General features: G+C 45.5%; 2 protein-coding genes across 2 annotated transcripts in view; both read left to right on the top strand.

The window, feature by feature from the left end:
• The first annotated feature begins 275 nt into the window (after positions 1-275).
• On the top strand, positions 276-6541 carry prrg2 (proline rich Gla (G-carboxyglutamic acid) 2). Its single transcript, XM_068596099.1, has 7 exons — positions 276-453; positions 2185-2262; positions 2977-3149; positions 3486-3519; positions 4036-4159; positions 5475-5621; positions 6281-6541. The coding sequence occupies exons 1-7, from the start codon at positions 276-278 to the stop codon at positions 6321-6323; spliced, it is 777 nt and encodes a 258-aa protein (XP_068452200.1). The 3' UTR covers positions 6324-6541.
• A 244-nt stretch (positions 6542-6785) lies between these two features.
• Positions 6786-24611, top strand: part of prr12b (proline rich 12b) — a 36388-nt gene continuing 18562 nt past the window's right edge. Inside the window, exons 1-5 of the mRNA XM_068596166.1 lie at positions 6786-7379; positions 16140-16297; positions 17708-17869; positions 18104-22575; positions 22862-23074. Coding sequence (XP_068452267.1) covers positions 7297-7379; positions 16140-16297; positions 17708-17869; positions 18104-22575; positions 22862-23074 — 5088 coding nt within the window. The 5' untranslated portion in view covers positions 6786-7296. The remainder of the gene's footprint in view (positions 7380-16139; positions 16298-17707; positions 17870-18103; positions 22576-22861; positions 23075-24611) is intronic.

Consider the following 24611-nt stretch of genomic DNA (forward strand, 5'->3'; position numbering starts at 1 on the left):
CCTGGAATTTCAGAGTCATAGTGAACACAAATATTAACTTTTTCTCAAATGAAGAGAAAAATACTTGTCCTGCTTGTAAAGGTTGTACACTGGAGAAAGAGTGTCTGGCAGTCAAGTGGGCCCTGGAAACCCTGCGCTATTACCTCGTTGGGCAGAAATTCACACTGATCACGGACCATGCGCCTTTGCAGTGGATGGCAAGAAATAAGGAAACCAACAGTCAGGTAACAAGATGGTTTCTCAGCCTTCAAGCTTTTAACTTCTGTGTTGTTCACATGGCAGGCTGGATCGGGGCGGCTGTAGCTCAGGGGCACGAGAGGTCGTCCCGTCACCACAAGGGAGCCGGCTCCATCCCCCACAGCCCACACATCAAAGTGTCTCTGAGCACGACGCTTGACCCCTCGCTGCTCCCCAGGTGCCTCACACTGCCCCTCAATCAAGGATGGGTCAAATGTAGAGAAGAATTTCCCCAAGGGGATTAATAAGGTGCATGTTTATTTCTTTTTCTTCTGAACCATGGAAATGCAGATGCCCTCTCACGACGAGATGTCCTGTGGGCCTTTTCTGGTCCTGTGGAAGCCCCAAGCCAGTGGAGGGGGAAATGTGATGTCATAAGAGGAATGGTGATTAATGGGAGGTACGTTTCTTCCCGATGGTTGCAGCAAGGACTACACCCAGCATGACATCCAGTGTAAAAAACTACAATTCCCACTCAGCAGTGCAGGCAGGCCAAGTCTGCTGCACAGCTAAAAGGGATGAGGCCGATGACCCTGCGGAGCGCTAGGCTGTGGTCCAATAGTCCTTCCTCACTGATCCTCTAAACACTCGGTTGTCGTTTCCTAACTCCTCATGAAGTCTCCTTCCCATCTTTCCTTGACCCTGTGACGTTTCCACAGAGGTCAAGGAGAAGCGCTCAAGGTTAGACGTTAGGAGGAGATTATTTGACTATTCAACCGCGGCCCTGGTGTGAGGGTGAAGAAAGGACAGGAGCACAGGAGAGGAAGGAGAGTTCTTATATCATGTTAAAGACAATGAACCAGGAGACAACTGAAGTACTTATGTTTGTTTTGTACAACAACTTTTTTTTGGAGTTAAGTTTACCTTTTTGTTAAGAAGAATACAGAACTTTGAGTTAAAGAAACCCTCACCTGTCGTCTTGATTTGTGTACCCACGCATCACCTCACGACCTCTCAATACATCACAATATACACACATACACATACACGCACACACACAAATACACACATATAAATATACACACATATATACATTAACACATACATACATACATACATACATACATACATACATACATACATACATACATACATACATACATACATACATACATACACACATACATACATACATACATACATACATACATACATACATACATACATACACACACACATACACATACACGCACACACACAAATACACACATACATACATACACACATACATACATACATACATACATACACACACACATACACACATACACACATACATACACACACACATACATACACACATACACACATACACACACACATACATACACACATACACACATACATACACACATACACACACACATACACACATACATGCACACATACATACACACACTCAGCTGATAAACAGTAAACTGCAGTGGAAAGTGAGACAGGCCCCTCCCTCCAGTCGGTAGACAGGGCCTCTCGCTCCAGCGGGTAGACAGGCCCCTCCCTCCAGTCGGTAGACAGGGCCTCTCGCTCCAGCGGGTAGACAGGCCCCTCCCTCCAGTCGGTAGACAGGGCCTCTCGCTCCAGCGGGTAGACAGGCCCCTCCCTCCAGTGGGTAGACAGGCCCCTCCCTCCAGCAGGTATGCTGTCCAGCAGGTTTGTGGTGTGACGCATTTCTAGGAAAACAACAGGAGCCTCAGGAGCCTGACAGGTAAAGCACTTTAGTTCGGAGTAAGGTCGGGACTTCCACGTTTGTGACAGCTGCAAAGAAGACGTTTGGTTTGGTTCCAGGCTGAGGGTTGGACAGGTGAAGCTGAAGGTTGGACCGGTGAAGCTGAGGGTTGGACCGGTGAAGCTGAGGGTTGGACCGGTGCTCAGGGCTCTGGCCATAAGCTGAACATTCATCTCCACACAGGCTCTTCTGTGTCCTTCTCCCTGTATTTTAAATGGCAGCCGTGCTGGCGGTGTGGATCACTGTGTTGTCCCTGCTGCAGCTCGCTCACGGCTCTGTCTTCCCAAGACCTGCTCCAGGTAAACCAGCTGGTCAGTTCATACACTGTGCATCCACCAGGTCCTCATGTGACCTCTGTATCTCCTACTGGGAACCTCTCGGTCATCGGGTAACTCAGTGTTAGTGTTTTCTTCTAGTTTGAATCCTCGGCATCTGGAACACGTATTGGTAGATTAAAGGCACTTGTTTTCACATATTAAGTCATGTGCCAGAACATGAGACCAACATACAGAACAACTTGCTTTCTAATGCCTACATGGTATGCTCCTTCCCCCCTGAATGAATGTATTAAAAGACACAGCGCACCACTACAGCTGACACACGGCCTCAGTAAACGGGAACTGCCGGGTTGCGATGCGCAGAACCTCATGTGGTCAGTCAGCCTTTTCTGTACGAGGAGCAGAGCAGTGGACCTGTCTACCAACACAACTGAAAGTATATTTTAAGGTTTTTTAATAAAGATCTTAAAGGATGGCTAAAAGAAAAACAACATTTTTCACACATTGAACACCCTCATATTTTTGCTGTGTGTATGTATCCATGGATGTATTCTTTTTTTTTCAATTTTATTACATAAAAAAAATCCTCCTGTGAACAGTTGTTGGAAATTAGCATTTATACACTCAACACCAAGTCAAGTCAACATGGAAAGGTTTTTTCAAAAACGATATTTCTGTCAGGTGTTATTGTAGTATCACCGTGTGCACTCTGTGAGTTTGCATGGTCTCCTGCAGGAGATCCAGTGCTGGTGGACCAGCAGGCAGCAACCAACTTCCTGTCCCGCTCGCTGCTCTACAACAGCTGGGACTTTGAGTTGGTGGTGTCTGACAGTCTGCAGAGGGAGTGCATAGAGGAGACGTGCAGCTACGAGGAGGCCAGAGAGGTGTTCGAGGACGACGCCAAGACGGTGAGGCTGCTGCTCGTAGACACATCAGGACAAACCTGACGCTGCAGTTTACTTCTGTGGGACAAGATGTATTTTAGATGTAACCAGACGTCACTAAGAGTTTACGGCTTACTTTATCAGCACGACTATGTTGTGTTAGCAGGTTTGGAGTTGGGAACACTTATAGTATCTATTAATTAAACAACAACCAGAATATTTACATAAACATGCTTCACAAATCATTTCTCTTGCATTTGACAGAAAGGACTCACTGTAAGTGCTCACTGTCTGAAATGTTTATTTTCCTCTAATTTAATGAAGGTTCATCCCTAAATCTTCCTTTCCTTCCATTTTTAGGACCAATTTTGGACGGACTATGTCAGCAGTCACGGTAATGCTTTTAAAGATAATATAAAAAATATGAAAACACGATTGTAGTGTCTGGGCCTTGTCTTTTGCACTGGCTCTTCCAGCAGAATGCAGTGTTTTCACATTGATAATACATACAATCGTACATATAGTATTATAAATAACATTATGATTATTTCAATTCTGCATTCATAATATTGTATTTAGTACAGCAACATGGTCAAAGATACACTCCTTGTTGTAGGATTCCCGTTGCCAATGACTTGCTATCACACAGTCTGGTGTATCTCTGCTCATTCATAATATCTCCAGGCCTTCTGAAGGCTGCACTTTATAATCCACTGCTCTGTGAAGCTGGAGTCAGAGTACACCTGTAAGGACTGCAGGAATTTGTTGCAGTCACACATTCAGACTGTAGGTTTAACTGATGACAAAGACCAACTAACAGAGGACATGAAGTCATGCTTAAAGCCATTGCTCTCGTGGTTAGTGACTGGAAGAAGTAAGGGTTTAATCTCACTGCTGTCTGTCTTTGCAGAGTATTCACCCAAAGTGGACGTGTCAGGGCTGGTGGCAGGGCTCATGGCTGTCCTTGTGTCTGCTGGCATTGCCACTGTGTTGGGAATCTACTGCTACAAAAACAAGAATAAAGGCGGAGCAAGGTCAGCTCCTCCATCAGTGTGAATGTTAGTCCTGATGGACAGGTGGTACCTTCATGTAGCTCCTCCATCAGTGTGAATGTTAGTCCTGATGGACAGGTGGTACCTTCATGTAGCTCCTCCATCAGTGTGAATGTTGGTCCTGATGGACAGGTGGTACCTTCATGTAGCTCCTCCATCAGTGTGAATGTTAGTCCTGATGGACAGGTGGTACCTTCATGTAGCTCCTCCATCAGTGTGAATGTTAGTCCTGATGGACAGGTGGTACCTTCATGTAGCTCCTCCATCAGTGTGAATGTTAGTCCTGATGGACAGGTGGTACCTTCATGTAGCTCCTCCATCAGTGTGAATGTTAGTCCTGATGGACAGGTGGTGCCTTCATGTAGCTCCTCCATCAGTGTGAATGTTAGTCCTGATGGACAGGTGGTGCCTTCATGTAGCTCCTCCATCAGTGTGAATGTTAGTCCTGATGGACAGGTGGTACCTTCATGTAGCTCCTCCCATCATCTTTTTATGCCAATTAATAACCTCAAAATATGAGTGTCTTCATGAGGAGCTATAGTCTGTAGATATAAAGTGATCTTAAAAGACTTGGATTATTTACACACTATTATCATATGTGTTTTATTAACATAAAATAAGTGTTTTATTTTGTCAATATCACTCTTATATCCATCAATATCAAAACCGATAAATGTAGACACCCAAGCTCAGACATAATATTTGATCACAGCTGGTCAGAATGAAGTCTACCACAACCAAACATTCACAGTAAGCAGCTCCTCTGAGAAAACATGACCAGATTTACAGGAACCAGCTCCCAAAGCTCTTCATCTTGATTATTATAATCATATAATAAGATATATAATAATAGATACAAGAGGCTGCTACAATGTGCAAGACGAAGCTGACATCTCCATATGTGTCATAGCAATCTTTAAAGTTGTAAAGATCAACTTTAATTAGCAAACAAGTAAAGTCTATTATAAATTCATTTTTACATAGTCGCAGAAGTCATGTTCATATGAAGAAGTAATATTCTATTGAAATGTTATTATTTCTGCATCCTATTCAACATTCTGTACTCATACATTCATGAATTTAGCCAATATTAAAATATCTTTACTGTGCCTGGAAAAGAAATCATTTAACTCTGAAGACAAATCCAACGTGATTGTCAATGATACTTCCATATCACAGTATAACCCTTGAAACAATTTGATGTTCACATTCATGCCTGCTTTAGACCGGATTAGCTCTTCAGTACTTTCCCTGCTCCTTGAATTCTACTGAGTCTGGTCTCTGTGTGCTGGTCCAGGGCTCCGGTGAGGATGGCAGCAGATGGGCATCCAGCCCCAGAGATGGTGCCCCTGGCTGGGCTCCCCGTCCCTCCAGGGCTCCCCAGCTACAACGAGGCTCTGCACCACAGTGGGCAACACGATGCCCCCCCACCACCTTATTCAGGGTAAGAGGACGCTCCAGTTTGGCCGAACCCTCACCCTCCTCACATGGCTCCAGCACCTCCTACGAGATATATTAGAGATAAAGATTCCTTGTTTCTGTTCTCTTTTTTTTGTTTTCTTAATGTCTTTTTTTTGTCTTTTTGTCTTGTTCATTTTTTTTTATATAAAAAATATATATATAAGATATATAAAATCTTATATTACGGCTAAAAAAAATTAAATCGCGATTAATCGCATGATTATACATTATGCGCCAAATTCAACAATTAAGTAAAAAACTAGTGTATTGCAGCTTTTATTTTAAAGTGCTCTGCATGGATCAGACCGCAGGGTCAGCAGCTTTGCTCATGCGCAATTAACTTTCAATCTGGACGGAACCTGCCGGTACATATACTTCTGGTGTATTGTGGTGAGTGCGTGTGAAGCGGCTCACGGCAGCAGCGCTGCTCGTTGAGAACAGAAGCTACAGAACAATACCAGCTTTATATATATATATATATATATATATATATATATATATATATATATATATATATATATATATATATATATATATATATATATATATACATACACACACACACACACACACACACACATATATATATACACACACATACCACATCTTGTGAGGAACAAAACCTTCTGTCTTTGGCCACAGGGGGGCGCCATCAGAGCCTGCTGGTCCCGGAGACAGCGCATGAGGGCTGGCAGGGAGCCCTCGCCGAGCGGACGGCTGCCGGCTTGAGGGCTCTGGTTTCCGGCACTGTTTATCCGCGAGGAGCGGACGGTCCCCGCGGACTCCCCGCTGCTCTGAGGCGGGCTGGCCGCGCCGCACGCGCCGCTTCAGGGGTGTGGTTCATGTGTGTGGTCGCACTGTAGCGACATCAACGTGTGTTGTGTGTGTGGGGAGGGGCTTTCATTCAGACTACTTACTGTTCAGAGAATAAATGACAGAACAAGCACGCGCCTCCAGTCTCTTCTCTGCGCCATTAACATCTCCCGCCAGCAGACACGTCACGTGCTGCACGGACATGTAGCGGCAAGTGTTTGATGTTCATCACAGAGAGACAGAGAGAGGGAGAGAGGGAGAGAGAGAGAGAGAGAGAGAGAGAGAGAGAGAGAGGGGGGGGGAGAGAGAATGAGAGATAATGAGAGGGAGAGAGTGATAGAGAGAGGGAAAGGGAGAGAAGTAGGAGAAGGAGAGAGAATAAGAGAGGGAGAGAGGGAATGAGAGAAGGGGGAAGATAATGAGAGAGAGAGAGAGAGAGAGAGAGAGAGAGAGAGAGAGAGAGAGAGAGAGAGAGAGAGAGACCGCCTGCCCAGTCATTCCTGTTAAAAATGGCGTCTTGCGAACAAAATGAGCGAAAGTGTGTGTTGTGAGAGAAAAAGCCGCCGCAGCCTTGAGGCAGGAGCCGCTCACTGAGGCTGCTGCCGCGGACGTGGAGCCTCTGTTCTCCGGCCCGTCAGCCAGCAGGGAGACAATAGAGTGAAACACACGGGAGAGGAGGGAGGAGGGAGGAGGCTCCTGCTGCGTGACCCCCCTCTCCTCCTCCATTCCTCCCAGTCTACAGGCTCGTCAAGCGGAGAAATAAACAGGCGAGCGCAGAACAGAGAAGACATTCCTCCCTCCCCTCCCCCTCACTATCTGTCCATCTTCATCCAGTCCTTTCTTTCATGGAGAGGAATTACCCCGCTGCAGGCTTCGGAGATCTCGGGGCCGGGGCGGGATGGAGTTACGACAGATCGGCCAAAGCAAGGTAAGCTCCGGTGGCCAGAGCATGGGCACGTCCGCTCCTCGGGACCGGCTCAACGGCGCACTCAGCGGGCTGCGAGAGCCGCTCCACGGGAGCCGCAGGTAGAGCCAGCCGTATTGTCATGGGGGAGGGAAGGGGGACAGGGACTGTCTCCAAAATGCATGTGATGCGATGGAAGGTTAATAGTGATACAGAGGAGAGGAGAGACAGAGGGGGATGGGTTGCTGGAAGCAGATCGAGTCTGTTATATCTACAAATGAGAGATCACATGTTGGTTCCGCTCGGCATTGTTTCCGCCGCAGCTTTGTCCTGCTTCGGACCTGAGTAATGCTTGATACTTGACAGTCAGGGACCTGAGTAATGCTTGATACTTGACAGTCAGGGACCTGAGTAATGCTTGACAGGGACCTGCGTGAGTAATGTTTGACAGGGACCTGCGTGAATAATGCTTGACAGGGGTCTGAGTATTGCTTGACAGGGACCTGAGTATTGCTTGACAGGGACCTGAGTACTGCTTGACAGGGGTCTGAGTATTGCTTGACAGGGACACCTTGATTGGTCGCCTCCAGTAGGAGCACTAATTGGCTTCTTATCACAGCAGTCTGATGCATATAGCTGCAGCCTGCTATCTAGCAAATCATTTTCTGCAATCCACATATTACAGAAAAAAAAATTGTGCAAAAAAAAAAAAGAAGCTTTATTTATTTGATATAAAACCCATCATTTAAATAAAGTGAAACTATACTAATGTAGTGGGTTGTGGTAACAGCAGCTGCATTAATTTATTCATAAAGTGTCAAATATGCTTTGAGAATGAACCTGTTGGGCTCTAACATAAACACCACTTTACAATAGTGTCACGTGACTGGCGAGCGTGCCCTATCTCTCTGCGGACCGCTGCTCGGGGATGAAGGTAACGTTGGCCATTACTCTGTACATTACTTCCACTACCGTGAGACTTCAGCTGCATGTTCAGTTCTCTTCCTCGCACATGAAACCGTCTCTGCGTCGGTGCAGCTGCAGTCGCTCGTGTCCATATCAAACTGTCTTCACTCACTCAATAAACCTAAGATGACAGGCTGATTCTGAAAAACGACACCAAGCGCTAACCCTAGCACTGACCTTAACCCTAGCACGAAACCTCGTCCAAGCACGGACCCCTAAGGGTCACGACCCGGGCCGTGACCCTAACACAGACCCTAACACAGACCCTAGCCCTAACATGGACCATAACCCTAATGCCGTGTTCACACCAAATGCGACGCAAATTATTTGCGCGACCAGATTAGAAGATGCAATTTTTCCGCCGGGCGGTGCCAATAGCACATTTACCACGGGGCGAACAGAGTGTTGGACGTGGCACGAATTTGCCTGAGTTGAAAATCGTGTGAGTCACAGTTGCGTCAGCCAATCAGCATTGAGATGTTCCGCTCGTCACCGCCGTCCTGCCGTTGTTGAATCAAACCGCTGCTGGTCCCCTAAAGTAGCGCTGATAGCGGCCGTCATTCAGACGCTGTTGTGGGACGACGGATAATATTATGAACCCAGACACCATGGAGTTTGATGTTCCCATGTATGTAGTCTTTACACAAGAAGTATAAAGCAGAACTAGTGGTTACTCTATGGTGGATGAAGGGACGATGATAAGCCAGTTTGGTGTGAAGAAGGCATAACACGGACTGTAACCCTACCACAGACCGTGTAACCCTACTACAGACCATAACCCCACCACGGTCCATAACCCAACCACAGACCGTGTAACCCTACCACGGACCGTAACCCTACCACAGACTGTAACCCCACCACAGACCATAACCCCACCACAGACCGTGTAACCTTAACACGGAGCGTAACCCCATCACATACCGTGTAACCCTAACACGGAGCGTAACCCTACCACAGACTGTAACCCCACCACAGACCATAACCCCACCACAGACCGTGTAACCTTAACACGGAGCGTAACCCCATCACATACCGTGTAACCCTAACACGGAGCGTAACCCCATCACATACCGTGTAACCCTAACACGGAGCGTAACCCCACCACAGACCGTGTAACCTTAACACGGAGCGTAACCCCATCACATACCGTGTAACCCTAACACGGAGCGTAACCCCACCACAGACCGTGTAACCCTAACACGGAGCGTAACCCCACCACAGACTGTAACCCTACCACGGAGCGTAACCCCACCACAGACCGTGTAACCCTACCACGGAGCGTAACCCCACCACAGACCGTGTAACCCTACCACGGAGCGTAACCCCACCACAGACCGTGTAACCCTAACACGGAGCGTAACCCCACCACAGACCGTGTAACCCTAACACGGAGCGTAACCCCACCACAGACCGTGTAACCCTAACATGGAGCGTAACCCCACCACAGACCGTGTAACCCTACCACGGAGCGTAACCCCACCACAGACTTTGTTCTCCAATGCAAACAAAGCCCTTCTGGCTGTAATGTGTTGCAGCTGCCACTGTTGACACGTGACGGACGAGCAGGGGTTTGCCGACATCTCAGTGTGTTGGAATGAGCCATGCTAATATTAGCTAGCTCCTGCATAGGGGTCCATCTCCAGAATCTCAATGTATTCTGATTTATATCATTATTTGTAAACAAAAAAAGCTTAAAGGATAATGATAAATCAGAAATGCTCATCATATTCTTGCTTACAGGAGTAGCCCACATGGTGGGCTCCCCATGCAACACAGGTTGTTGTGCTAGCCACTTCCTGTTGCCTCTGCCTGGAGAATTGAACAGTTGATGTACAGTAGAGGACATGCATGCCCAGCAGAGATTTAATGGATTAAGTAGGCAGTAGATATGTAACAGTCAACAAAGCATGCTGCCAATGGAAACAGATTGAGAGGTTGCAGAGGAAACGCTTTAAGGGATTAAATGACTGATTGAATAAGAAAAGACATAACTGGTTTAGAAATGAACAGCGGAAGGCCTTTGCTGTCAGTATAACGGACAGAGAAGTGACCCGAGGACAGCCGGTACTGCTGGAGGAACAAGCCCCTAACGTACCAAACTCCTCTCGCAGGCAGGAACACAAGAGCAGAAGTTCCATAAAGATTTGATTTTTAAAAATTGGGCCACAGCAGAAACGAATCCTGGCAGACACACTACAGGTAGTTAACTTTGTACAAACACAAAGAGTGACAGCTGCATATCCAGCAGAATGCATGGGAATGTGCAGCCGTTAACAGGACATGTAGAAAGTTCCATTCATCCATCCTTTCATGTCAAAATGTTAGAATTATAGCATCAACTTATAAGAGATGATGGCTCTTGTTTTCTCTTCATTCATAACATGTAGATACGTCCTCAGAGTCCTGCTGCTCGCTGTGTCACTTGTGATTCCTCTGAATTCCCTTAACTTGTAGAACTCTACACACAGTCAGCTCAGCAGCAGTCAGTTCAGACTTAACTGTGGATAACCTTTACATTGTGTTGACACAACATGCAATTAATGACCATATCTTACACAACTTAGACTTTTTTAAATAATAGTTTATAATTTGTATATATTTTTCTCAACCAGTAAATTAACGGCAACAAGTGTCTTTCTGAGAATACATCTGTATTACTGGAGTCAATGACAAAGCAGCAGGACACGGGAAGACAGAGGGAGGAGGACAAAGGGAGGAGGACAGAGGGAGGAGGACAGAGGGAGGAGGACAAAGGGAGGAGGACAAAGGGAGGAGGACAAAGGGAGGAGGACAGAAGGTGGAGGACAGAGGGAGGAGGACAGAGGGAGGAGGACAGAGGGAGGAGGACAGAGGGAGGACAGAGAGAGGACAGAGAGAGGACAGAGAGAGGACAGAGGGAGGACAGAGAGAGGAGGACAGAGGGAGGAGGACAGAGGGAGGAGGACAGAAGGGGGGGGGCAGAGGAAGGAGGACACAGAGAGGACAGAGAGAGGAGGACAGAGGAGGGAGGACAATGTTTCTTAACATTTTGTTATATGTAAAATATATATACAGTCTAACAGTGCGTTTCCATGATGTTATCAATTTGAATCTTGCTTTAGTCGATCTCTGCTCTCTTTTGGGGTAACTGCTGTTATCCTAATATACATGGCAGTGAATACATCGAATCATTGGCTGAATGCATGTCATATCCGATACGATAGGTGGCGCTGTTTTCATTACATGTAGTGGTGATACAGCCATTTCCGCTTCACATCTTCACCACCACCACCATCAACTCCTTCAATACATTAAGCCAGGGTGACCAGATTTGTGTTGGTGAAAAATAGGACACTTCATCGTGGTGGAGGGGGGGGGGGGCGTTATGGTTTCATATCGCTCCACAGTCGTGCATCTCCGCGATCTTTAGCTAAAAAAAAAAAGAGCATGCGCAAAGACGCACAGTCCAGTTTCTTATCCAATGCACCGTTTACATGCCGCGATGTCCGGATTATCAACCGAGTCGGATCCAGTTATCCAGAGGTGTTAATCGGATCGTAGTCGGACCGCAATTATTCAAACAAAGGTCTTTACATGAACGAGATAATTCTATTTCAGCCTGATTAAGCCAGTAATTTGAATGCATGTAACCACAGTCAGTGGCAGGCTGTCAGGGTCTTCTAAGCCTAGGTCTATATATATTAATATATATTAATATAAATATAAATATATATATATATATATATATATATATATATATATATATATATATATATATATACAGACAGACAGACAGACAGACATACATATACACAGGTGCTGGTCATATAATTAGAATATCATCAAAAAGTTTATTTGTTCACTAATTCCAATTTAAAAAGTGAAAATTGTCTATTATATTCATTACACACAGACTGATATATTTCAAATGTTTATTTCAGTTTACTTGCCATTTAAGAACAGGGATACCATGGTCCTTAACAAGTCCTGGTTGCTTTGGCGCTGTGTGCAGGTGCCAAGTCCTGCTGAAAAAATGAAATCTGTATCTCCATGAAGTCGGTCAGCAGCAGGAAGCATGAAGTGCTCTAAAACTTCCTGGTATACGGCTGCGTTGACTTTGGACCTCAGAAAACACAGTGGACCAACACCAGCAGATGACATGGCACCCAAACCATCAGTGACTGTGGAAACTTCCCACTGGACCTCAAGCAGCGTGGATCGTGTGTCTCTCCTCTCCTCCAGAGTCTGGGACCCTGATCTCCAAAGGAAATGCAGAATGGACTTTCATCAGAGAACATCACTTTGGACCACTCAGCAGCGGTCCAGTCCTTTTTGTCTTTAGTCCAGGCGAGACGCTTTTGAGGCAGTTTGCTGTTCAAGAGTGGCTTGACACAAGGAATGCATCAGCTGAAACGCATGTCGTGCCTACGTCTGTGCGTAGTGGTTCTTGAAGCACTGACTCCAGCTACAGTCCACTATTTCTGAATCTCACTCACATTTTTGAATCGGTTTTGTTTCACAATCCTCTCCAGGGTGCGGTTATCCCTATTGCTTGTACACTATTTTCTACCACATCTTTTCCTTCCCTTCACCTCTCTATACATGTGCTTGGACACAGAGCTCTGTGAACAGCCAGCCTCTTTTGCATGACCCTTTTGTGTCTTGCCCTCTTTGTGCAAGGTGTCAATGGTCGTCTTGGTCGGACAACTGTCAAGTCAGCAGTCTTCCCCATGATTGTGTGTATTATTACTATACATGCATGTATATTAACTTGCTGTTTAAAATACAAGCGTGAAATACACTAGTTGCTCCCTGAACCACTACGATGAATCCTGCATTGTCATCCTGGAATATGTCCGTGCCATCAGGGAGGAAAACATCCTTTGATGGAATAACCTGGTTGTTGCTGAACCTAGACCTGAGCAACTGCAGCAACTCCAGATCATAGCAATGCCCCCACAGGCTGGTACAGTAGCAGCAGTACTTACATCCAGGTGGAGACTGGTTTTTGGCCAGGCAGTGTATGTATATATATATATATATATATATATATTGTTATTATTTTTCTAATTAAAAAAAGTTATAGCTTTTTATATTGTAATTGTTTTTCACAAAGACACTACATGTATTATAATTAATTTTCGCTAATAGCTTATTTTCTCATTTTCCAGCTCCTTCATGTGTTCATCTGTTCCTTCATGTGTTCATCTGTTCCTTCATGTGTTCCTCTGCTCCCTCATGTGTTCATCTGCTCCTTCATGTGCTCCCTCATGTGTTCATCTGTTCCTTCATGTGTTCATCTGCTCCTTCATGTGTTCCTCTGCTCCCTCATGTGTTCATCTGTTCCTTAATGTGTTCATCTGTTCCTTCATGTGTTCATCTGCTCCTTCATGTGTTCATCTGTTCCTTAATGTGTTCATCTGCTCCTTCATGTGTTCCTCTGCTCCCTCATGTGTTCATCTGTTCCTTCATGTGTTCCTCTGCTCCCTCATGTGTTCATCTGCTCCTTCATTTGTTCATCTGCTCCTTCATGTGTTCATCTGCTCCTTAATGTGTTCATCTGCTCCTTCATGTGTTCCTCTGCTCCCTCATGTGTTCATCTGCTCCTTCATGTGCTCCCTCATGTGTTCATCTGTTCCTTCATGTGTTCATCTGTTCCTGAAATAAATAACTAATCATATATCAGTCTCATTTGATACAACTTTCTGCTTTATTTGATCTACCTCCACCATTAATTGCATATGTGTTGCTTCTAATGGCATCTTGCTTATGATGCTAAGGATTGACTGAAGTTTCAGTTGGATGGTTTGAATCGTATGTGACAGTTTTGGGGCGGCTGTAGCTCACAGGGAGATTGTTCGTCCTGAAACCACAAGCTAGCTTGTTGGATCCCTGGTCTCCCCATAGTTCCATGTTGAAGGGTCTTTGACCCTGAACCCTCAGTTGGTACACTGCTCCTTAATTTCTTAGGATAGGTTAAATGCAGAGATCATTTCTTTTATGGTTTGTGAAAGACATGGGTTAGGTTAAGTGACCATGCATTTTTCCAGGATACACTTGAGGGTTGGACTCTGTGAGAAATTGGCTGGTTGCAAATAAATAATCTTTACTATCTGGGAAAAATAGTGTTGATACTATTTGGTTTCAAGCTCAGATTGCAAAAAGAAAACAAGATCAAGGTCAAATGTGCAGGCAACGATATTGAGACCAAGAATAGTGGATGATGTGCCATACAAGAGGGTACATTGTCCGTTTCATCACCAGAACAAGGGTTCGATCATGTTGAATTAGCTCAGTAAAAACGTAATTCCTCCTTATTGGCAGGTTAATGGAATGATCTCCCACACTACATCAGAGACAGCGAGTGGATGGGTGTATAACAAGAGTAATAACACTAATCAGGTATATTCCATCCTGGTTTCCCTCCTCTTCTTCAAGGGCAGGGCATTGCATGCACACATCGTTTGTGTGGGTGAGAGATGACATTCAAACACTTGTCAGTCCACTGACTTGTTGCTCTCTCTATTACTATTAGCTGGTCTGTTACAACAGAGCTAATATGTGGTAACGTCTACATCAAAGGATGATTTTATCTTCGTCGCTTGTTAGCATCGTCTGGGGATTGGTATCCTCTGAATTAGAAAGGCTTTAAAGCCATTGAGATCACTGAAAAGTAGATTGATTGATTGATAGATAGATAGATAGATAGATAGATAGATAGATAGATAGATAGATACTATATGATTCCCAAAGGAAATTTAGAATACACTTATAGTGGAAGAAAAACACTCAAGAACAGACCTACAGTATATGACAAATTGCAAACCGTTTGTATTTACATTGTTTCAGAAACAAAGTTAACCTAAAAGATACAATACGAAGGGTTGAACAATGACTGGCTGCAAATACAAAAACGTAAGTTAATTTCTTGGAAGAGTGTTAAACACAATTGCCAACATTCATGGGAAGGAAGCTCGGGAGAAATGATGCCTTTATGGCAGCAGTGGTTCGTCTGCCCACACTGCCTCCCCCTGTCAGAAGCATAGATTTAGAATTATGCAGTGCTTGTGTCCTGCCATGTCACATGACTCAAGACTGGTGGATGATAGCGGAGGTATCTTTGTGAAGGTATAAACATACAGCATATAACAATGAGACATTTTATTCATTGAATATCCCCTCTAGTCAAAATTGTGTTTTGCTTATAGGTATTTCACTGTGATGTTTGAGCTTCACTGTGCAGATTGATCTACTGTATTTGCAGAGTTTAATTCTATAAAGATGTTTCCACATTCACTTCCTGAAAGAGGAACGCTGATTTTGAAAGCTGGGGTTAAGTGGACATGCCAGTAGGATTTTGTGACATTACAACTAATTTGGAGACGATCATAATCCAGTATGTATCTTCCAAGTGTGATGTGAGGACTTGAAGCTTTAAGGTACATACACTGAAATGTCAAAAAAACATGTCTGAAGAGAAGGATCTTCAAATTACCTTGAGTAACAGACTTTAGCTGACTTGATGTATCCATGACTGTCTGCACATATCAGTTTTCAGAAAACATAACTTTTAGAATAATCATCTGTATGCTTTTTTGTGTGTCAAAAAAATGCAAATTGTACTAACAGAAAATAACAGAAACATACTTCAACTTTTTTTTAGAAAAGATGAACACCTACTACAAATGGTAATGGATGAGATGCTACACATTGTGGACAGACATAAACACAAGGACTACTACACTGTAGGCCAAGAAGTATGACCAGTTCTGTGTAAGCAGACTTGTTTCAAATCAGTACATGTATAGAAATCAAACTTAATAACCATGTGTTCCTCAGCCTTGTGTATGGGAGCTCCAGGTCGTCCCACCCAGACTCAGAGCTGCTCCATCGGCAAACCTATGGCACTACTCACACCCTCCAGGGCTATGCAACCAACCACCACCCAGGAAGCTCCAGACAAGGTGGGGCCTGGGGTGCTGCTGGACGCCCACTTGGTAAGGATCCATTAAATGATATCTGTAGAAACACAAATCTAGAAATACTCCTTCTTTTTATGTCTAGTACAGTCTGGATTTGGGAATTAATATCAGCTTTATTCAAGGATATTTACAGAGAGTTTTCTATCATGTAAGGTACTTAACATGTTCATTTACTGGAAGGACACTTTGTCATGTTTTCTTTTCCTTAAGCATATCTCACTACCCCCAGCTAAGTAACGTTGTGTTGGAGGAACGGTCTGCTTGATGACCCAGGATGATGCAAAGATTTGCTCTGAGATGCTAGATGTTGTTTTCCTACCTTGACTGACACACTTCTTCATTGAAGTCGGAGACAGTGGTTCGAAAAAGGTCCCATTTTTCAAAAAAGGGTGACCGGAGAATGTGGGGTAATTCTTGGGATATTACATTGCTCAGCCTCCCTTGGAAAGTTTATATTAAGTAGCTGGTCTGCATGTGTTTTGTGTACTTGGAGAAGGCCTTGGGGAGTCCTGTGGGGGTACTGCATCATTATGAGGTTTCAGGGTTTTTGCTATGAGCCATCTGGTCCTTGTATAACCAAAGTGTGAGATGCCGGCGCTGTACTGGACCTCTGAGATGAAGGGGGAGTAGTGCCTGAAAGCTAAGCTCTTAATGTACTCGTCCACCTACGTTCCGACCCTCACCTATGGCCATGAGTTTAGGTTGGTGACCTAAAGAATGAGATTGCGAATACAAGCAACCAAAATGAGTTTCCTCGTCAGGTGACGGGGCTCAGCCTCGGAGACAAGCTAAGGAGTTCAGACACCCGGAAGGAGCTTGGCGGAAATCCGCTGCTCCTTTATGTTAAAAAGGGGAGAGCTAAGGTGGAATTTTGTCTGGCCTGTTTATGCTTCAGGATTCCCCAAGATGAGCTGGAAAACATTTTGAGTGATGATGTGCAGTCTTGTTATTATTATATTGATAGGTAATGAGAATTAAGGCCAACTATCACGCAGTGCTACATCTTATGTAGAGCGACCCTTCTTTTATAATGTAAAGTAAGTACTGTAGTAGCATGTTCCAAGCAATTGGTTTTAGTGGAATATGGATGAAGGGAAGGGTGATTAATCACTAATCTCTTAACCACTTAGATTACTTGTCTAATATCTTTAAAACAGCTGTGCCAATCACTGATTAGCATGATGAAAATCTTAATGAAAAGAAGACACACCAGCCGTCTATCCAGATAGGAAAATAATATTATTGACTTGTGCAGAAAAACAGGAGGTAAATGCATTTTTTTCTGGGCTTAGTTTTAATTTGCAACACAGATTAACTTGTCATAATACAATAAAAATATTAAAAAATTTAATAAACTGTTCATATGATGATGCTATGATGTATGATATGAATATGAATGAAGTGAGTGTTGTGGTTTGTTGCCAGGTCTGTCGGGGCTATTTGACGCCAGCCTCCATCATGCCAATCACTCGGGTCCTGACCCCTCCGTCATGAATCTGATTTCAGCTCTGGAGTCGCGGGGTCCACAGCCGCCACCCTCTGCTTCCTCTCTCCTCTCTCAGTTTCGCACTCCTTCTTGGCAGACCGGTGAGTATCAGCTTTTTATTGTAACGATAACAAAAATATATCGGCATTTGTTGTTAGTTCATGTTTCTATTGAAAAAAATGGTATTCCTAAATATTGAATAATTGTTTAATTTAAAAAAAATATGTTGCATTCATTTGATGTGCAAAATCATCCAATTAGTCAAAAGTTAGTTTTTAAAATGTGAATAGTGACTTGCATTACTAACTCTGTCCATGTAATGATGTGTCCTGTAGCAATGCACACGTCGGCCCCAGCAGAGCTCTTTATGTCAGGGGCACTTCCTACCAGCTCCTTTCCCTCCTCCGCCCTTTCTGCATACCAGCATCCTGGCTCCTTCTCTGGACGATCTTTCACCCCCTCACTATCCCTGCAGGACACACCTACATTTAGCCCGACTTCCAATGGTTTGCTATCCCCCCATGACCCTTTGCTGCACATCAAAACACCCTCCCAGGCCAACTTGGGCTTTGATCGCTTGCTGTCTTCCCACAGCGCCACCTATCGGGGCTCCCAGGAGCCCCCGGCCTCTTCTCAGACCCAAGCCCCTCCCACCTCCTCTAGTTGTCACCTGCCCCCTCCTCAGTTCAACCTGTTATCCTCCCAGCTACACAACCAGTCCTCCCAGCTCTATAATGCCTCCATGTTCTCTTCCACACCAACCCTGCTGCCCACGGCTCCCACTCCACCACAGCCTTCTTCAGAGAGGGCAGTTTCCCGGCAGGACAGTGTGATCAAGCAATACCAACGCTCGCCACCACCCCAGTCCTCAACACTCCCCCTACAGCAATACGTCAGCTGTGGTGGGTCATCAAGCTATCAGCAGATAGCCAGCCACCACCGGCATGCTGGAGTGTCCTGCAGTCCCCTTGAAGAGCAAAGCCAATCCTCTGACCCCAAGCCCTCACCAAGGTTGGAATCTAAGACATATCGACCTATCATCCAAACCCCCTACACATCTTTGTCATCCAGCTCCTCGGCCCCCTCCTTGTCTGGTACTAAGGGACCCAAGAATTCCAACTCCAACAGTGGGTACTCTTCTGCGGGCTCAGCTTCATCCTCTTCCCGTCCACCACACACTCCACCATCAGCTTCCGCCTCTTCCTCTTCATCCTCTTCAAGCTCCAAGACGACCACAGGCTCCTTGTCTGCTCCCTCTTGTCAGCAGCCTCCATCGCAGTCGGCACCAGCACCACCTCCTCTACCAGTGGTGTCATCCAACCTTGTTCAACAGCCAGCACCCAAACAATGCCTCTCTACTTATGGCTCTCCGCCTGTGGCCAAATCTAGCACAGGCCTACGAGACCAGACCCCTCCACAGCAACAGGCCCAGTCCTACTCTCCCAACCAGCCTCCATCTGCACACATGACCCAGTCTTATGGTGGCTTTAACTCACCTCATGCCCAAGACCTGAGCTCTGGAGCAGGGGGTTCTGGAGGGAAGGCCTTCACTGGTACAGTCTCAGGAGGACGCTCATTTTCCGCAGAGGTAGTTTTTGGGGATTCAAGCTTTGGCTCAACTCCCCTCAGAAGAGTGGGTAGTCCTTCCTTAGCGTATGGGAATTCTGGAAGATCAACATTAAGTGGACCTGTATCAGGAGCTACTTCACTTGGCAGTGGCGTTGGATCTGCAGGATCAGGGAGCGGGCCTGGTAGTGATGGTAATGGGGGCAGCAGCTCTTTCCACTTGCCTGAATCTTGCCCCTCGCCCTCCATCAATTCTGCTATCAGTCGCCCTGGATTACACTCTCCTGCTTCTGCTCGCCCTGCTCAGTCCCCTGGAGCCTCAGGGGCCACAAAATACTTGTCCTCCATCCTCTCGCCTGCTTTTATGTCCTCACCACAAGTTTTCCCTGAAGGCCGGCAAGCGCAGAGCCAGTCCTACCATACAACATCACCCAAGCCAAAAACAGACACCAATATGTTGGGAGTTCAACAATCCCAAAATGAGGAAGATGATGATGACGATTTCCTTATCCACCATTTACTACATGCCCAGAGCTCAACTCTCCATCCTTCCCAGCATCACCCACCTCCTCAGCAACTACCACAGCCGCTCCCACAAGCTAGAGATGGGGAAGACAAGGAGGGGACCTATGACGTTAACAAGATCTCAGAAGAGCGCTACCACCTTCACAGTGTCATTCGTACCAATAACATCACCAGCAGTTCAGGCCCTGGAACGGCAATTAATGACATCGCAAACGGCTTAAACAGTCAACTGGAAGCATCCCAGAAGAAACAGCAACAGGCTAAATCAGAGGTGACCATATCAAAGTCCAATGCTGGAGGGGTAGGAGGGGTCACTGACTCTCTTTCCCACTCTCATCAACAACAGCACGACTCCTTGGGCTCTGTGGTCCATTATGGAAGGGGGGACCCTTACACACAGCACTCTCATCACACCTCACATGTGTCATCTCATTCTCAGCAACACTCTCAGCATCCCCAAATCTCTCGGCACACTCAACACACACAGCATTCACAACATACTCATTCCCATACTCATTCCCACACTCACAGCCACCCTCACATGGAGCTGAAAAAGCCTTCAGATACAAATGACAATGGCTACTTGTGTAACACACCAGATGTGCAACAAGCTCGACAAAGCCAGGTCCCCCTCTCCCTGATAGATTCACCGCCAAACCCACCCCAACAAACTCACATGCTGCAATCTGTCCTTTCTCATACCACTCACACTAAGATGGACCCCCAACAAGCTCCTGAACAGCAACAGCAGCATCCTTTGAGCCAGCAGGCCATGATGGGTTCAGCTGGAGGAGCAGGGACTGTAGGAGTGGAATCCCATCCCCAGAACCAGTCTTCACAGTTGCAACTCCAGCTCCAGACCCAGGGTTTAGATACACACTACAACCTTGGAGCCCAGCCAAGAGATCAATCCCGAGCCAATCAGAACTCAGTCTCTCCGCTAGACATGCTGGACCAATCTCTTTCCCGGACAAACAGTAGAGGTGGTGGAGGAGCACTAGACAGAACAGGAGTTGGAGTGACTGTTACAGGAGGGGAAGGAGGTGGTGGAGAAAGACATAGACAGCAGCACAGACTTACACCCCACCACCATACCCAACAAACAACCTCAGATCTTCATCACTTTCTCTCTGAACCAAATTTGGGCTTGTCCACCCCCTCACACCTGCACCACCTCAATCATCTCCATGCCCACCATCAACAGCAAGAACACTCTCATCATCAGATGGCACACTCTCAGTTAGCTCACCCACACTCCCACCGGATGACAGCGATTATGGGAACTCCACAACAACAGCAGCAGCGCCAACAAAGAGAGCCTGACAGTCTGTCACACTCCCAGCTTGACCAGCTCAAACAGCACCAGTTTGACACTGTGAGCCCAGTAGATAAAGTAAGACAGAATCAAGTTCAGCAGCGGTTTGAGCCTCTAACATCCATCTGCTTTCCAGACTCTCTCTTACATGATGAGGACCGTTCTTTCTTTCCTGAGATGGAGGACATGTTTTGTTCAGCTGATTACAAACAAAGCTGTGTTGAGGATTCTGGGGTAGGAGTGGATGCTCAAGATAGCCTTACCCAGGTACATGGGCACGGGCAAGAGGGTATGGAGGCCTTAAAAACAGGGGGTGGTGGAGAGGGCTATGATATGGTTGGTCATCACAGTGATCAAGGCTATGGACAGTATTGTCACAGCCTTCCAGAAACAGGGAATGGCAATCTACACTTAGACCTTGACTCTATGAAGACCCATGAGCTTCCCTCTACTGTGAATACTGACCAGCTAGGCCTCATCCAATCCCAAACACCGACTATGGGGTTGAGTTCAGCAGTTCAAGGGGATATCTCACTAAACAAGATGATGGGAGCTGTAGGAGTGGGTGGAAGTTCAAGTACTGCTGGTCTAACCTCACCTATATTCTGTTCTTCTCGACCCAAGAAACTGCTAAAGACCAGCTCATTCCACTTGCTTAAACAGCGACGGGAGCCACAACCTCTAACAAAGAAAAACTATGCGCAGGAGTACGAATTTGAGGTTGATGAGGATAAAGCTGATGTTCCAGCTGATATTCGCCTTAACAATCGACGCCTTCCTGACCTGCTCCCTGACTTGGTGTCAAGCTGTAGGAAGGCTAGTGGCACATCAGTAGTAAGTGCGCTCAGTCCTCTGATGGGTGACGTGAACTTCTGCCACCCCTCCAGCTACGCTTCCCTTGGACATCCTCCTCAACTCCTCCCCCATGATGGCCCTAAAAAAAGAGGCAGGAAACCAACTAAACCAAAACGTGAAGGCCCTCCTCGCCCACGAGGTAGACCACGTATACGTCCGCTTCCAGAGCCTCCTTACTGCAGGGGTCTGATGGGATCAGTGGCTGGAGAAAGTAGAAGGGGGCGGGGGCGGGGCCGAGGACGAGGCAGGAGAGAGGAAGTGCATGTTGAAATGCATCAAGATATGAACAAAGTTCAAAATCTCCCGTATCAGCAGCAACATTTCAGCCAATCGCAGCATCTTCAACAGCATCCACACAACCATCCCAGACAGCAGGCAGAGCACCAAGCACCACAACAACAGCATCACCTGCATCAGCAGCAGCAGCATGCTTCCTGTCCTAACCAACAACTGCATCATCAACAGCAGCAACATCAAAGGCATCATCTTCAACACCAACAGCAACCATCCCAGCAGCTGCAGCAAGATCCAATCAAACCAATCAAGGTAATCCTGAAAAGATCAGATAATCTGGGTCTGTACTGGTCCAGAATCACAGTGATGCCTAAAAAGTTAGAATGGGCGGAAATGGTCCTGGCTTGGAGTACGACGTTAGTTAACTTCCTGCCTGCACTGAGTAGAAAAATATAATTGCCGTTGATGAATGAACAAATACAAATATACAAAATATTGTATATATGTACAAAACAAAGGTTGTATATGTTATCCTAAAAGTCCATCTCAATGTCTTCCATTTAACTCTAACCCTTCCATCCAACTTGTCTGTCCACAGATCAAACTGCCCATTCCTACCATGCCTTCGTCAGAATGCTTATTGAGGACAGACTCACTGTCCAGCACTGAGCCTGTCCTGTCTGACGGATCGCTGGGGTCGGCACCATCACTGGGACTGAGTCCTGGACCCAGTGCCACCATGGACATCAGCAAAAGTGAGGAGAACCAGAATGAAGACAGGATGATAAAGCATCAGCACAAAGCTGTAGAGGTAACAAGCACACTCAAAAATCCTAAAAAGTAGTTCTGTCTGCTCATTAGTTCTAATGGCGAAGCTCACTCTCTGAGAAATGCCTAACTTGTCTTTGTTGTAAATGTTAGGGCTGGGCAAAGTTGGGCAAAAAAGTGGGCAAAAATTAACTGATTAATCGCATGATTTTTCTACGATTAATTGCGATTAATCGCATTATGCGCTAATTCAATAATGAAGTAAAAAGTAGTGTATTGCACACTTTTTATTTTAAACAATATAACAGCACTCTGGAGCAACAGAAAGTTAACACACATACATATAGAGTTTATAAATAAGTTTTTTCTAAACAAGTACTGTTCAGTAGTAAGGGTCCCTGTGAGGGACAAACCACTCCTTCTTTGGTCCATGTTCAGTAGTAAGGGTCCCTGTGAGGGACAAACCACTCCTTCTTTGGTCCATGTTCAGTAGTAAGGGTCCCTGTGAGGGACAAACCACTCCTTCTTTGGTCCATGTTCAGTAGTAAGGGTCCCTGTGAGGGACAAACCACTCCTTCTTTGGTCCATGTTCAGTAGTAAGGGTCCCTGTGAGGGACAAACCACTCCTTCTTTGGTCCATGTTCAGTAGTAAGGGTCCCTGTGAGGGACAAACCACTCCTTCTTTGGTCCATGTTCAGTAGTAAGGGTCCCTGTGAGGGACAAACCACTCCTTCTTTGGTCCATGTTCAGTAGTAAGGGTCCCTGTGAGGGACAAACCACTCCTTCTTTGGTCCATGTTCAGTAGTAAGGGTCCCTGTGAGGGACAAACCACTCCTTCTTTGGTCCATGTTCAGTAGTAAGGGTCCCTGTGAGGGACAAACCACTCCTTCTTTGGTCCATGTTCAGTAGTAAGGGTCCCTGTGAGGGACAAACCACTCCTTCTTTGGTCCATGTTCAGTCTGTTTCTTACCTTAAAGATGTTAAAGACCAGCAGTTGATTCACTTTATACAAAAGCAATAAGTGTTTTTCATGTTTTCTGGTCAGTTTTTCTTCCTCAGTGATAAAGTCCAGTCTGTGTTGACTTGAACAAGTGCACTGAACATCTTGTGATGGGAGGAAAGTTCTCCTCTTTAACTTGCCCAGCCCTCATTAATGTACAAATCTATTTGAATTGTACATTTAGTTGTAATTATTTCAGTGCCAACTATTGACATTTGTAATGGTTTAAAGGGTGGGGAGCTCCTTAAATGAATTCAATGCTGACTTTACCATTTTAATTTGAATGGACTGGTGGGTGCTGTGCGATATGGGATGAAAGCTGAGAGTTTCCTTAATTCACCTGTTAAATTACACACAACAGCTTGAAGGGGAAGGGCATAGTGACACATATCTTGCAAAGAAATCTTATTTGAGGAATCCAAGGTTAAATTTGTTTTTTAATTATTTGAACATTGAAATTATTTTGTCTTTTTTGGAGACAGAAAGGTTTCTGGGAGAGCAGAAGCTGCCACCTGATATTAACTTAAAAGAGAATTCTATTTCATTATTTTAAAGTGATCCATAGTGTATTGTTATGAAA

This window comes from Clinocottus analis, unplaced genomic scaffold, assembly GCF_023055335.1.
Source record: "Clinocottus analis isolate CAN_PGR_092001 unplaced genomic scaffold, fCliAna1.0.p SCAF_34, whole genome shotgun sequence".
Taxonomy (NCBI): Eukaryota; Metazoa; Chordata; class Actinopteri; order Perciformes; family Cottidae; genus Clinocottus; species Clinocottus analis.

Excerpts from the sequence above, each read along its gene's own strand:
- prrg2 (XM_068596099.1), top strand. The coding sequence starts at position 276 with ATGGCAGGCTGGATCGGGGCGGCTGTAGCTCAGGGGCACGAGAGGTCG. Across the intron at positions 2,263-2,976 it reads CTTCCCAAGACCTGCTCCAG|GAGATCCAGTGCTGGTGGAC; the intron begins GTAAACCAGCTG and ends GGTCTCCTGCAG. Across the intron at positions 3,520-4,035 it reads GGACTATGTCAGCAGTCACG|AGTATTCACCCAAAGTGGAC; the intron begins GTAATGCTTTTA and ends CTGTCTTTGCAG.